Source organism: Notamacropus eugenii, chromosome 5, assembly GCF_028372415.1.
Source record: "Notamacropus eugenii isolate mMacEug1 chromosome 5, mMacEug1.pri_v2, whole genome shotgun sequence".
Lineage (NCBI taxonomy): Eukaryota > Metazoa > Chordata > Mammalia > Diprotodontia > Macropodidae > Notamacropus > Notamacropus eugenii.
In genome coordinates this window covers 194956094-194969891 of record NC_092876.1, presented here as the reverse complement: position 1 = coordinate 194969891, position 13798 = coordinate 194956094, and the positions used below count along the sequence as shown (strand labels likewise).

General features: G+C 38.3%; 1 protein-coding gene across 3 annotated transcripts in view; it reads left to right on the top strand.

The window, feature by feature from the left end:
• The window catches only part of USP12 (ubiquitin specific peptidase 12), a 227723-nt gene that overhangs the window by 198966 nt on the left and 14959 nt on the right, over positions 1-13798 (top strand). For all 3 annotated transcript variants that reach the window (XM_072611783.1, XM_072611781.1, XM_072611780.1), the window contains one exon: positions 578-661. In XM_072611783.1, coding sequence (XP_072467884.1) covers positions 578-661 — 84 coding nt within the window. The remainder of the gene's footprint in view (positions 1-577; positions 662-13798) is intronic.

Genomic DNA, 13798 nt, shown 5'->3' with positions numbered 1-13798 from the left:
TCTTTTATTATTTTTGCCATTTTGCTCTGTGTGACGTAAAACTTCAGAGCTGATTTACATTTCTTTTTAATTAGTGATTCTAAACAGTCTATTCTAAACAGCTTGCCTGTCCATTGAGAAATATCTCTTGGTCACATATATTTGTGTTAGTTCCTTATGTATCTTAGATGTCAGAGCCCTGATCAGAAATTTGTGTTGCAAAATTTTGAAAGTATCTGGTTTTAATTTTTGTGTTTTCTTCTGGCCCTATTTTCAGTTAATTTATAGATTAGCTATAGATTAGATTTTCTATATTAGCTAAGATTGCCTTAGCTATATCTCTAAGAGGCACTTGATCTCATTTTTGTCCGTGTGTGTGTGTGCGCGCGCATCCACTTTCACAATCAGCTTGTATGTATACTTTTAGTTTATTATGGCATGTAGTGTAAGATATTGTCCTAAAACTAATTTCTGCCAAACTACTTTGCAGTTTTTCATGTAGTTCTTATCAGTTAGGAAGTTCTCTCCAAAGTACTTTATTATATTCACCATTATTTTCTAATATCCATGATATAATTTTTATTTGAATTTTTACTAGGGGTTTTAGCAACACGGAAACTCTATGCAGTGAATACAAATACTACTGCGAAGAATGTCGCAGCAAACAGGAAGCACACAAAAGGTAAAATTATTTTCTGAAATTTGATAATTATTAAATATATACAAAGGATTTTTGGCTCTTATAGAAGTGATGCAGTCTTGATTTTTCTGGTACCAGTTGAGGATGAAGAAGAAAATATATACTTATAATGGGGCTTTCGAGGCAAAAGGAATGTCTCCAATTTTTGGTTCAGAAGATCTAGTCCCTAAATGACATCTCATAATCATGAAAAAAAAATTATCTTTATCATCACCATTAGTTAAAACTCATTTGAGCAGTTTACTGGCTATACATTTAGTATATTCTCTACACAAACTACTCCTTTGGAGATTTTCTAAATTTAATAATGGTTTAACAATCTCAAAACCAGACATAATGTTGAGCTTAGAATTTATCCTATTTGAGATAAGCATTTTTTTATGCTTTTTAGGAACAAAACATTAATTTCCTGTTTAAGATTTTATACCACTTTTAGAACATTACTAGTATAATTTTTTTAAAAATTAAATATCAGCAAATACATGAGATTTTTTTTTCTCTACAAGTAACCATAGAGCCTGGATTTTCAGAGACATTTCTCATTTTAAAAGAAGAAAGTTCACTTTTATTGAGGTTTTGCAAAAAGGAATAGTCTTAGCTCATATCATATATCCCAATTTTGGTTCTGATCAATGAACATTTTAGTTAACAAAGTTTTCTTTAAAAATTAATGTACTTATTATTAAGAACGAATTTTAATGGTTATTTATCTTTATTAATGATTAAAACAGTATCCTCCATGTGAGACTAGAACTTTGCTACTGTTTATAAAGTTATTAATTAGTGTATATTTGAAGATGGAAGATCTTTGAATTTAGTTCCAGCAACAGATCATATCTGCATTCTGAGGGGTAAACTTTGCTATATACATGCAACATTGTCAGGCTGGCCATTTACTGATAGGTTGCTTTGGCAACTTATGAAACAAACTTACAAAATGCACTTCACTCCTCTCTGGCATTCTGCAATGACAATAACAGAAGAAAAAAAAAATAGAGTGTGGTAAGAATCACACTTTTTTTAGACCTTCTATAAATGTTAACTTGATATCCTAAAAATGAGATCTTTTTCCAGTGACTGACAAAAGGACATAGTACTTGAGAAAATGAATCATTACAATCTTTGCATTCTCATCCTAAATGATATCAGAAAAAAAGAAACTTATAGTTAAGTGAATGGATAGGCTTGAGTAGAAGTATGCTTTTTTTTTTTAATTTAACTTTTAACATTCATTTTCACAAAATTTTGGGTTACAAATTTTCTCACCTTTTATCCCCTCCCCCCCCAAGCTTTCTAATTGCCCCTGTGACCAATCTGCTCTCTCTTCTATCATCCCTCTCTGCCCTTGTCTCCGTCTTCTCTTTTGTCCTGTAGGGCCAGATAGCTTTCTTTACCCCTTTACCTGTATTTCTTATTTCCTAGTGGTAAGAACATTACAGTTGATCCTAACACTTTGAGTTCCAACTTCTTTACCTCCCTCCCTCTCCACCCCTTCCCTTTGGAAGGCAAGCGATTCAATATAGGCCAAATCTGTGTAGTTTTGCAAATGACTTCCATACTAGTTGTGTTGTATAGGACTAACTATATTTCCCTCCATCCTATCCTGTCCCCCATTACTTCTGTTCTCTTTTGATCCTATCCCTCCCCATGAGTGTCGACCTTGAATTGCATTCTCCTCCCCATGCCCTCCTTTCTATCATCCCCCCCACCCTGCTTGTCCCCTTGTCCCCCACTTTCCTGTATTGTGAGATAGGTTTTCCTACTAAAATGAGTGTGCATTTTATTCTTTCCTTTAGTGGAATGTGATGAGAGTAGACTTCATGTTTTTCTCTCACCTCCCCTCTTTATCCCTCCACTAATGAGTCTTTTGCTTGCCTCTATTATGAGAGATAATTTGCCCCATTCAATTTCTCCCTTTCTCCTCCCAATATATTTCTCTCTCACTGCTTGATTTCATTTTTCTTTTTTTTTAAGATATGATCCCATCCTCTTCAGTTCACTCTGTGCACTCTGTCTCTATGTATGTGTGCGTGTGTGCATGTGTGTGTGTGTACTCCCACCCAGTACCCAGATACTGAAATGTTTCAAGAGTTACAAATATTGTCTTTCCATGTAGGAATGTAAACAGTTCAGCTTTAGTAAGTCCCTTATAACTTCTCTTTGCTGTTCACCTTTTCATGGTTCTCTTCATTCTTGTGTTGGAAAGTCAAATTTTCTTTTCAGCTCTGGTCTTTTCATCAAGAAAATTTGAAAATCCTCTATTTCATTGAAAGACCATTCTTTCCCCTGAAGTATTATACTCAGTTTTGCTGGGTAGGTGATTCTTGGTTTTAGTCCTAGTTCCTTTGACTTCTGGAATATCCTATTCCATGCCCTTCGATCTCTTAATGTAGAGGCTGCTAGATCTTGTATTATCCTGATTGTATTTCCACAATACTTGAATTGTTTCTTTCTAGCTGCTTGCAATATTTTCTCCTTGACCTGGGAACTCTGGAATTTGTCCACAATGTTCCTAGGAGTTTCTCTTTTTGGATCTCTTTCAGGCGGTGTTCTGTGGATTCCTTGAATATTTATTTTGCCCTCTGGTTCTAGAATCTCAGGGCAGTTTTCCTTGATAATTTCATGGAAGATGATGTCTAGGCTCTTCTTTTGATCATGGCTTTCAGGTAGTCCCAAGATTTTTAAATTGTCTCTCCTGAATCTATTTTCCAGGTCAGTTGTTTTTCCAATGAGATATTTCACATTATCTTCCATTTTTCCATTCTTCTCTCTTTGTTCTGTGATATCATGCTTTCTCACAAAGTCCTTAGCCTCCATCTGTGCCATTCTAGTTTTGAAAGAACTATTTTCTTCAGTGAGCTTTTGAATCTCCTTTTCCATTTGGCTAATTCTGCTTTTGAAAGCATTCTTCTCCTCATTGGCTTTTTGAACCTCTTTTGCCAATTGAGTTAGGCTAGTTTTCAAGGTGTTAATTTCTTCAACATTTTTTTGGTTCTCCTTTAGCAGGGAGCTGATCTGGTTTTCATGCTTTTCTTTCATCTCTCTCATTTCTCTTCCCAGTTTTTCCTCCACCTCTCTAACTTGATTTTCAAAATTCTTTTTGAGCTCTTCCATGGCCTGAGCCCATTGGGTGGGCTGGGACACAGAAGCCTTGATTTCTGTGTCTTTCCCTGATGGTAAGCATTGTTCTTCCTCATCAGAAAGGAAGGGAGGAAATGTCTGTTCTCCGAGAAAGTAGCCTTCAATAGTCTTATTTCTTTTCCCTTTTCTGGGCATTTTTCCAGCCAGTGACTTGACCTCTGAATATTCTCCTCACACCCACCTACCTCGCCTCCTGGTCCTCTCAGCCAGCGTTTGGGGACTGAGATTCAAATGCTGCTTCCAGCCTTAGGGCTTTTGGCGGGGGCAGGGCTGCTATTCAGTGTGAGAATTAAGTTCAGGTGGTCAGGTTGGGGCAGGGCCGCCTCTCAGGCTCAGTTCCCTCAGGGGGTTTATGTACAGACCTTCCACAATGGATCCAGGCTCCCGCCCGCTTGGGGAGCCCTGGTCTGCAGCCGCCTCTCAGCTTCTACCTCCCAGGGGGGCCTGAATTATGGGGGCACCCCACTCCCCTCTCAACCTGCCAAAAAGACTCTCTCACCAACCCCCGTCACCTGTGGGTGGAGGTACTTGTGCGGCTGCTGGAGATCCTGTCCCTGAAGCCTGCTCGGGTCTGTTTCTCTTGGTGCCGTGGCCGCAGCAGGTCTGGGCTGGGCTGGGCTCCGCGTCTGCAGCGCGACGGACCTTTTGCGAGAGGTTTGCAGGTCCCTCTGTGGGTGGAGGGACTTGTGCGGCCGCTGGAGATCCCGTCCCCGAAGCCCGCTCGGATCTTTTCCTCTCGGTGCCGCGGCCGCTGCAGGGCTGCACTCAGCTCCCAGTCCAGGTGCCCAGTCTGCACCGCGAAGGACCCCCACGAGAGGTTTGCAGGTCCCTCCGGAACAGAAATCTCCCTCGTTCCAATATTCCGTGGCCTCTGGGTGCAGAATTCACCGTGAGTTCGTCCCCTCTAGCCGTTCTGTGGGTTGTGGGTTCGGAGCTATGTGTATGTGCGTCTTTCTACTCCGCCATCTAGAAGTATGCTTTTTAAAAAGTGAAATTCCATTCAAGTATGAAAGTTTGACTTCCCTGGCTTTGTGACCCAGTCTGATTGAATGATTGATTAAATTGATTTGTAGATTGATTAAATTGATTTGTAAATTGATTAAATTGAATTGTAAATTTGTAAATTCAAGCAGATTATGTATATAATGTATATATACTTGCTGTTGTGGATAGGGCATTATGTTGAAAGGCTGCTATATTGGGGTTCAAATTCTGCCTTTGACATCAGCTATGTGACCTTAAATAAGTTATTTAACCTCTTTAGGTAACTCCCTAGATTTATCTGTTATAGACTGGATTACTTAGGAATCATTACAGTTAGCAAAAACATAATATAATTTGTGGATTTCAGTATTATAATTGAACAAAAATTGAATTTAATATAATTTTAATTGGACTTATTCTGTCATTTTGGAAGGAATCTGGTTGGGGTTAAGTATATCTGGTATTGTTGATTTTTTGCTATGAATAGTAATTGATGGATACTGGTGCTTATTTTTGCACTTGTGGAACTGATAACTGTACTCAGAAGGTTTTTTTAGTACAGGTAACATGAAATTTCAAAATGAGGAGACATGCTTGTGGAGCATTTTGTCCATGTAGGTACTTTGGATTTACATTCAAATAAGCTAATATTATTGAGTTGGTAATAAGACATTTTTATATACTTGAATCTCATCAGCTTCCATTGTTTCATTTCTTGTCTCTATGCTGTTAATTCCAAAAATCTATGTGCTTTCAACTATCCATTTATGTAGAGAGGGTAGATCCTCAAAAAAAGCCAGTAGGCATCTACTACTGAGGGGTGAGGGATCATGAATAGGAAGGAGGATGAACAGAAGGATCCATATAGCTTGAGCTAAGAACTGGCAAAGTAGTATTAAAGATATATTAAGTAATTCCTATGTGCTGGACACTGTGCTAAGTGATAGGCATACAAATGGGAAAAAAAAATACAATCCCTACCCTCAAGGAGCTTAAAATAAGATGAGGAAAGACAAAAGGAAGCTAAAAAGTTTAGTGGGTAGGTTTGTGATAATAGAAGGTACCTGATGGCAAGTATGGTGGAGACATCATAGATATCCCAGAGTAGAGCAGCCAGGTGAGAAATGAGCTGATGTCTTAGCTGAGTTCCCTGATTTGAGCGAGGTTTTGGAGTTCAGGTGCTACCCTCCAAACAGAGGGTGATGATGATGAGGAGTACCAAAACTGATAGAAACATTCAGAATGATGAGGTTTTTCCAATAGTAGGCAGAGTGGATAAGTTAGAGATGTCTTAGAAGAGTGTAACCAGGTGAGAAGTGAGGAGATACTCAAAATGCCACCCACAAGAGGACAGCCAATTCTTACAGTGTCAAAAAAATCACACCAAGTCAGCTCTGGGAAGGTATACGTGTACCACAAAATGTCCTGTTGTGTCCTGCAGACTCCTTGACTCTTTTTCTGGTATCTGGAGAAAATTTGGAAATTGGCATGGTTTGATGGTTACCCTTTGCATTAAGTGGATCCTGGGCTCTTCTGGATACCTCAGGGGAATGAAATAGGAAAAAAAATTCTCCCTAGACTTGATCAGCAACTATACTTGTGCATTAAATATATGAAGTAAAAGAGTGAACACAGTACCATGCCGGAAGGAGGGACTCAGTTGTACCTCTGTTCCCCATCTCCCTGCCTGCAACTCCAAAAGGCAGCACTTGACTATCTGACATTATAATATTCGCAGTAAGCATTACAAAAAGATGTCCATGAAGATAATTGTAGCCTATTTGCCAGCATCTCTTTCAGAGAATGAGAGAGAAATTTGACAAAGAACTTGATAAGACCCTTCAAATTAAATCAGTATAAACTTTTATTTTAGTGACTTATGTGCAAAAGTAAGCATGGAGAAGGATAAAATGCTTATAATGAACAGGGATTAAATTATTTATGAAATCAGCTGTCTGTACTGGTACACCACGTGCTTACTAAAAGGAAAAACCATAATCAGTGTCAAATTCAAAGAAATTGTAAAAATGAGAGACTATAACATGTATTGGAGACAGTTCCACTCTGACTTATTTAAACAAACTGCTGACACAAATATGAGAAATGGATAAAAGAGTAGACATTGACACCAATTGTCATCATTTCCTGAAGAACTTTAGACAACGTAAAGAATTTACCACAAGGAGGACACCAGAAGAGCGTTGAAAATCCTTAGCAAGGAAACTTATGGTTTTCTTAGTAACTGGAAAGAGATGCTGTACTAATTTAGAATAAATTTGTTAAACCCTATGTAAGAGACATTAAAAAAATGTGAATAGAAAGTTCTCAGAAGAAGAAATCCAAGCCATCTATAGTCCTATGGAAAAAAATGCTCTGAATATCTAGTAATTAGAGAAATAAAAATTGAAGCAACTCTTGAGTTCCACCTCATTTTCATCATGTTAATGGACTGTTGGAGAAGCTGTGTATTTGTCCAGTCATTCTAGAAAGCAGTTTGAAACCATGACACAAAAGTCCCTAAAATGTACATACCCTGTGACCCAGAAATACCACTATTAGACATATACTTGAAAAAGGCCAAAGAACGAGGGAAAGGTCCTATCTGTACAAAAAAAAAATGCATATAGCATTTATTTATGCAATGACAACTAATCTCAAGGAATGTTCATTAATTAGAAAATAGATAATAGTGTGTAACTATAATGGAATATTATTGTGCTATATAAAATTATAAAAGAGATAGTTTCAGAGAAACTTGGTAAGGCTTATGAAGTGAGAACCAGATCATTACTGTAACAAAAACACTATAAAAATGAACAATTTTGAAGGACTTAAGAACTTTGATCAGTTCAGTGATCAACCATGATTCCAGGAGACCAAAAATGTTACTCACCTCTTGACAGAGAGAGGATGGTCTAATTATGTGGAATGAGACACTGTTAAGCTTTTGTGTTACAGAGGCAAAATCAGTACCTGCCCTCAAAGAACTCACAATCTAACAGACAGGACAACCAACAGATGTGCAAATAAGCTTATTTACATAGTAAATAATTAAGAGAGGGGAGGCACAGAATTAAGAGGGATTGGAGAAGGCTCCCTATAGAAGGTAATATTTTAATTGGGACTTGAAGGAAGCCAGGGAAGTAAGTAGTCAGAGCAGAGGAGGGAGAATATTCCAGATATGAGAGACAACCAGAGAAATTCCCCAGAACTGAGAGGTGGAATATCTTATTCATGGAACAGCCTGTATTGTTGGATTGAAGAGGTGGAGAGAGGGGTGCAATAAGATGTTAGAAGATTGGAAAAGTAGGGAAGACTAGATTATGAAGCACTTTAGATTCCAAGCAGAATTTTGAATTTGATTCTAGAGTAGATTGAGAGCCATTGAAGTATATTGAGTAAGAAGTTGATGTAGTCAGATCTAAACTTCAGAAAAATCACGTTGGGAACTGATTGGAGGATGGAAAGGAGTGGCAAGAAATTTGTGGCTGGCTGACCAATCAGCAGGCTCTTGTAATAGTCCAAGCATGAGGTGACAAGGACCTATACTGGGATAGTGGCAGTATTAAAGAAGAGGAGGCATATTTGAGAGATGTTGTAAAAGTGAAATCGACAGATCATGGCATGAGATTCAGTGAAGGAGATGAAGGTTGTCTATTGCCCACACTGAACTGCCTTAGACCTAATCTGTTTGTCAACGTATCTTAACGTGGTACTGTATGTGACGTGTTTGATATCCTCTCAAGAAGAAACAAAAATGTGTATCAAAAAGTAGGGTGATTTTGGAAAAACAGAAAGCTTTTATGGTCTTAGATGATAAGGTTGTTGTGATAAATGGCTTTATGAATTATAAAACACTACATAATGTAAATATTAGCCTTTTGAGTGGTACCATAGTGCACAGAGCCCTAGGTCTGGAGTCAGGAAGATTCAAATATGGCCACAGATACTTAATAGCAGTCTAACCTTGGGCAAGTCGCTTAACCTATGTTTGCCTTGATTTCTGCAATTCTAAAATGGGGATAATAACAGCACCTACCTCTCAGGGTTGTTGTGAGGATCAAATGAGCTAATATTTATGAAGTGCTTAACACAGTGCCTGGCCCATAGTAGGTGGTATTATATAAATGCTTATTCCCTCCCTCCTTTTCTCATTTCTTGTCCCCGACTTCTCTATAGTATCTCATGCTGTTTACCAACCTCTCCTGAATACATTCTTTGTTCTCTCTTGGTTCTGCTACCCGTTTGACCATTCCTTTCCAATCTTGCTGGATTATCACCTATACCTCCTAACTGTGGGTATACTCTGAGGCTCTGTGCTGGACCTTCTCTTCTCTCTGCTTTCAGTGACATTATTAGCCTCAGTGAGTTCAGTTATCTCTAAAGAGTCGACTCCAGATCTGTCTATCTAGTCTTTGTCTTTGCTGAACTCCAATCCCGCATCACCAGACTGCCTACTGAACATTTCAAATTGATGTTCCATAGATATCTCAAGCTAAAATGCTCAAAGTAGAACTTGTATTTTTCCCTCCATACTCATCCCATGTCCTAATTTATATTTTCCTGTCAAAAGCACCACCATTCCTCTAGCCATGCAAGTTTGTTTCCTTAGCATTCTTCCCCATTCCTCATTCTCCCCTACTTTATGTCCATTGTCAATTTTTAGACCTCTTCAACAGCTCTTTCATCTACCACCATATCTTCACCCCCCTGGCCAACATTCCTAGTTCAGGCTTTCATCATATCTCACATGGATTATTGCAGTGAGCTCCTAATTTATTCTTTGTATCAGATTTTCACTAATACATCTACACAGCTGTCAGAGTGGTATTTCTAAGACCCAAGTCTGACCAATTACTCTTTGTTCAATAAATTCTAGTAATTACCTAATATCTCTAGGATGAAATATGAAATTCTGTTTGGCATTTAAAGCTTTTCAAAACCTGGTTCCTGGTTTCATGCTTATTATACATTGCTCCCTTTTATTTCCAAGCTTGCCTTCTTACTCTTCTCACACATGACATTCTCCTTTTGTCTTTGGGTCTATGTGTTGGATAGCTGCCTTGTCTCAAATGAACTCCTTTCTCACTTCTATGTCTTAGAATACCGAGTTTCCTTCAATGCTCAGGTCAGACATTTTCTGCGTGAGTTATTTCTTTAATTCCCTCCATTACAGATCCCACCCCCTGCAATTAATAGTGGTTTTCCCTCAAAATGACCAAGAATGTATTTTGTATATGTGTTTATATGTACAGGTTTGTCTCATGCAATAGAGTATAAATTTATTAAGAGAAAGTTAGTTTCATTTTTGTCTTTCCATGCCCAGCTCCTAGCACAGTACCTAACATATAAATTCCTGTTGATTTATTACTGTTTTCTCTGAATATAAATTTTTTCCTATTCTTGATGATACCCTTACTGACCTGAATACTTCATTTAATAAAGTAATTGCTTGTTGTCACGTTATAAGACTTAAAAATCTACCAAATAAAAATAAAATAGACTTTCAACTTAGGAATTTAAAACAGACAGTGTAATTCTTAGCTGATTACTTTAGGTTTTCAAAGGCCCTGTAAAGAGCAAACTCTGGCAGATCTTACCAAACTAGAAGGGCTTTAAATATGAGATCAGCAATTAACTCGTCTTCTATCTGATGATTACTCTAGTTAAATTTGCAGATATTTGTCTCTAGAAGGTTGTCCATCGGGTGATAATTTTGTTTGGTTGTAACACCTCTAGGAACTAGGCTTGTAACACTTGAAACAATTTGCATTATGTTGCATTGCAGACACATTGAAAAAATCATACATCACTAGACTTGGAAGGGACTGCTGAAGCAATCTAATAAATAACATCACTTCATTGTACTTTTTAATTTATTTATTTTTAGTTTTCAACATTCATTTCCACAAAATTTTGAGTTCCAAATTTTCTCCCCATCTCTCCCCTCCCCCCACCCCAAAATGCCATGCATTCTGATTACCCCTTCCCCCAATCTGCCCTCTGTTCTATCACACCCCTCCCTTCCCTTATCCCCATCTTCTCTTTTATTGTAGGGCAAGGTAGATTTCTCTACCCCATTACCTGTATTTCTTATTTCCCAGTTACATGCAAAAATAATTCTCAGCATTCTTTCCTAAAACTTTGAGTTCCAACTTCTCTCCCTTCCTCTCTTCCCACACATCCCCACTGTGAAGGCAAGCAATTCAATATAGGCTATATATGTGTAGTTATGCAAAAGACTTCCATAATAGTCATGTTGTGAAAGACTAACTATATTTCCCTTCATTCTGTCCTGTCCCCCATTTATTCTGTTCTCTCTTTTGTCCTTGTCCCTACCCAAAAGTGTTTACTTCTTACTACTCCCTCCTCCCATTTGCCCTCCCTTCCATCATCCCCCACAGCCCACTTATCCCCTTCTCCCCTACTTTCCTGTAGTGTAAGATAGATTTTCATACCAAATTGAGTGTGCATCTTATTCCCCTCCTTAAGCCAAATGTGATGAGAGTAAGCTTCACTTTTTCCCCTCTCACTTTCCCTCTTTTCCCCATTGAAAAAGTTTTTTCTTGCCTCTTTTATGAGACATAATGTTGCCCCATTCCATTTCTCCCTTTCTTCTTCCAATATATTCCTCTCTCACCCCTTAATTTTATTTTTTTAGATATCATCCTTCCTATTCAACTCACCCTGTGCCCTCTGTCTATATGTATATAATCCCTCCAGGTACCCAAATACTGAGAAAAAATCTCAAGAGTTACAAATGGTATCTTTCCATGTAGGAATGTAAACAGTTCAACTTTAGTAAGTCCCTTATGATTTCTCTTTCCTGTTTACCTTTTCATACTTTTCTTGATTCTTGTGTTTGAAAAGTCAGATCTTCTATTCAGCTCTGGTCTTTTCATCAAGAATGCTTGAAAGTCCTCTATTTCATTGAATGGCCATTTTCCCCCCTGAAGTATTATACTCAGTTTTTCTGGGTAGGTGATTCTTGGTTTTAATCCTAGTTTCTTTGACTTCTGGAATATCATATTCCAAGCCCTTTGATCCCTTAATGTAGAAGCTGTTAGATCTTGTGTTACCCTGATTGTATTTCAACAATACTTGAATTGTTTCTTTCTAGCTCTTTGCAATATTTTCTCCTTGACCTGAGAACTCTGGAATATGGCTCCCACATTCCTGGGAGTTTTTCTTTTCAGATCTCTTTCAGGAGGTGATCAATGGATTCTTTCAATATTTATTTTGCCCTCTGGTTCTAGAATATCAGGGCAGTTTTCCTTGATAATTTCATGAAAGATGATATCTAGGCCCTTTTTTTGATCATGGCTTTCTGGTAGCCCCATAATTTTAAAATTGTCTCTCCTGGATCTGTTTTCCAGGTAAGTTGTTTTTCCAATGAGATATTTCACATTGTCTTCCACTTTTTCATTCTTTTGGTTTTGTTTTGTAATTGCTTGGTTTCTTATAAAGTCATTAGCTTTCATATGCTGCATTCTAATTTTTAAAGAACTATTTTCTTCAGTGAGTTTTTGAACCTCCTTTGCATTTGACTAATTCTGCTTTTTAAAGCATTCTTCTCCTCATTGGTTTTTTCGACCTCTTTTGCTATTTGGGTTAGTCAATTTTTAAAGGTGTTATTTTCTTGGGCATTTTTTCAGGTCTCCTTTAGCAAGCTGTTGACTCGTTTTTCCTGATTTTCTTTCATCGTTCTCATTTCTTTTTCCAATTTTTCCTCCACCTCTGTTACTTGATTTTCAAAATCTCTTTTGAGCTCTTCCATTGCCTGAGACTATGGAAAATTTATTTCGGAGGTTTTGGATGAAGAAACCTTGAGTTTGATGTCTTCTTCTAATGGTATGCTTTTTTCTTTCTCATCGAAAAGATGGAGGAAAATGCCTCTTCACCAAGAATGTAACCTTCTGTAGTCTTATTTTTTTTTCTCCTTTTTTGGGCATTTTCCCAGCCAGTTACTTGACTTTTGAGTCCTTTGTCAAGAGGAGAATATACTCAAGGGACCTGTAAGTTCTCAGTTCCTCCAAGGTGGCACAGTCAAAGGAGAGGAGTTTACTCCTCCCTCCTGAGGATCTGTGAATAGGGTTCCCTCTCCACAACCACCTCCAGCTCTACCAGGCCAGTGCTCCTCCTCACCCCAGGGCCACCACTCAGGGCTAAGATCCAGATCAATGGCTCAATTCTCCCAGCATCTTTAGACTGAGTTCTCCAAAAATGGACACTGCAGCCTCCTGGGACTGGGGCTAGGGCAAGACCCTGCTCCTTTCTCACACATGTGAAAGAGCTTTCTTACTTACCTTTGAAGCTGTCTCTGGTGTTTGTGGGATGAGGAATCTGGGAACCACAGCTGCTACCCGGGATTCCACGCCCTGAAGCCTGCTCCAGTTCTGTCCCTGCAGCACTGCGTGCCCAAGATTGGGCTGCTCTCTGTGGGCTGCATTCTGCCTCGAGCTCAGTGCAATAGACCTTTCTTGTCTGCCTTCCAGGCTGCTTTGGGCTGGAAATCTCTTTCACTCTGTTGTTTTGTGGCTTCTGCTGCTCTAGAATTTATTTAGAGTCATTTTTATAGGTATTTTGTGGGCTTTGGGGGGAGAGCTACAGTAGGTCCTCCCTTCTACTCTTTCATCTTGGCTCCCCTCCCCCCCACTTCATTTTACTTTTGAAGAAACTAAAGGCAAGAGGAACTAAATGACTTATCTAAGATCATATAGAAAGTAAGCCTCAGTGGCATTATTTAAATCCTCTGGCTCCAGAGACTCTTCTCTACTTGTACATGTATGATAGAGTATTATCTAGCTTTGATAATTTTATTTTTAAAAAGGCTTTACGAAGGCAGTGATCTTTGAAGTTGACAATTTTGCTTTTATTTTTAATTTATTTGTGTATTATTAAAGTTTCCTCTCCCTAATACCTCTCAGACTTTGCTGTTTTTCAACAATAGCACTAAAATTTGTTATTTTTTCTGATTCATTTCAGAGTTGTCGC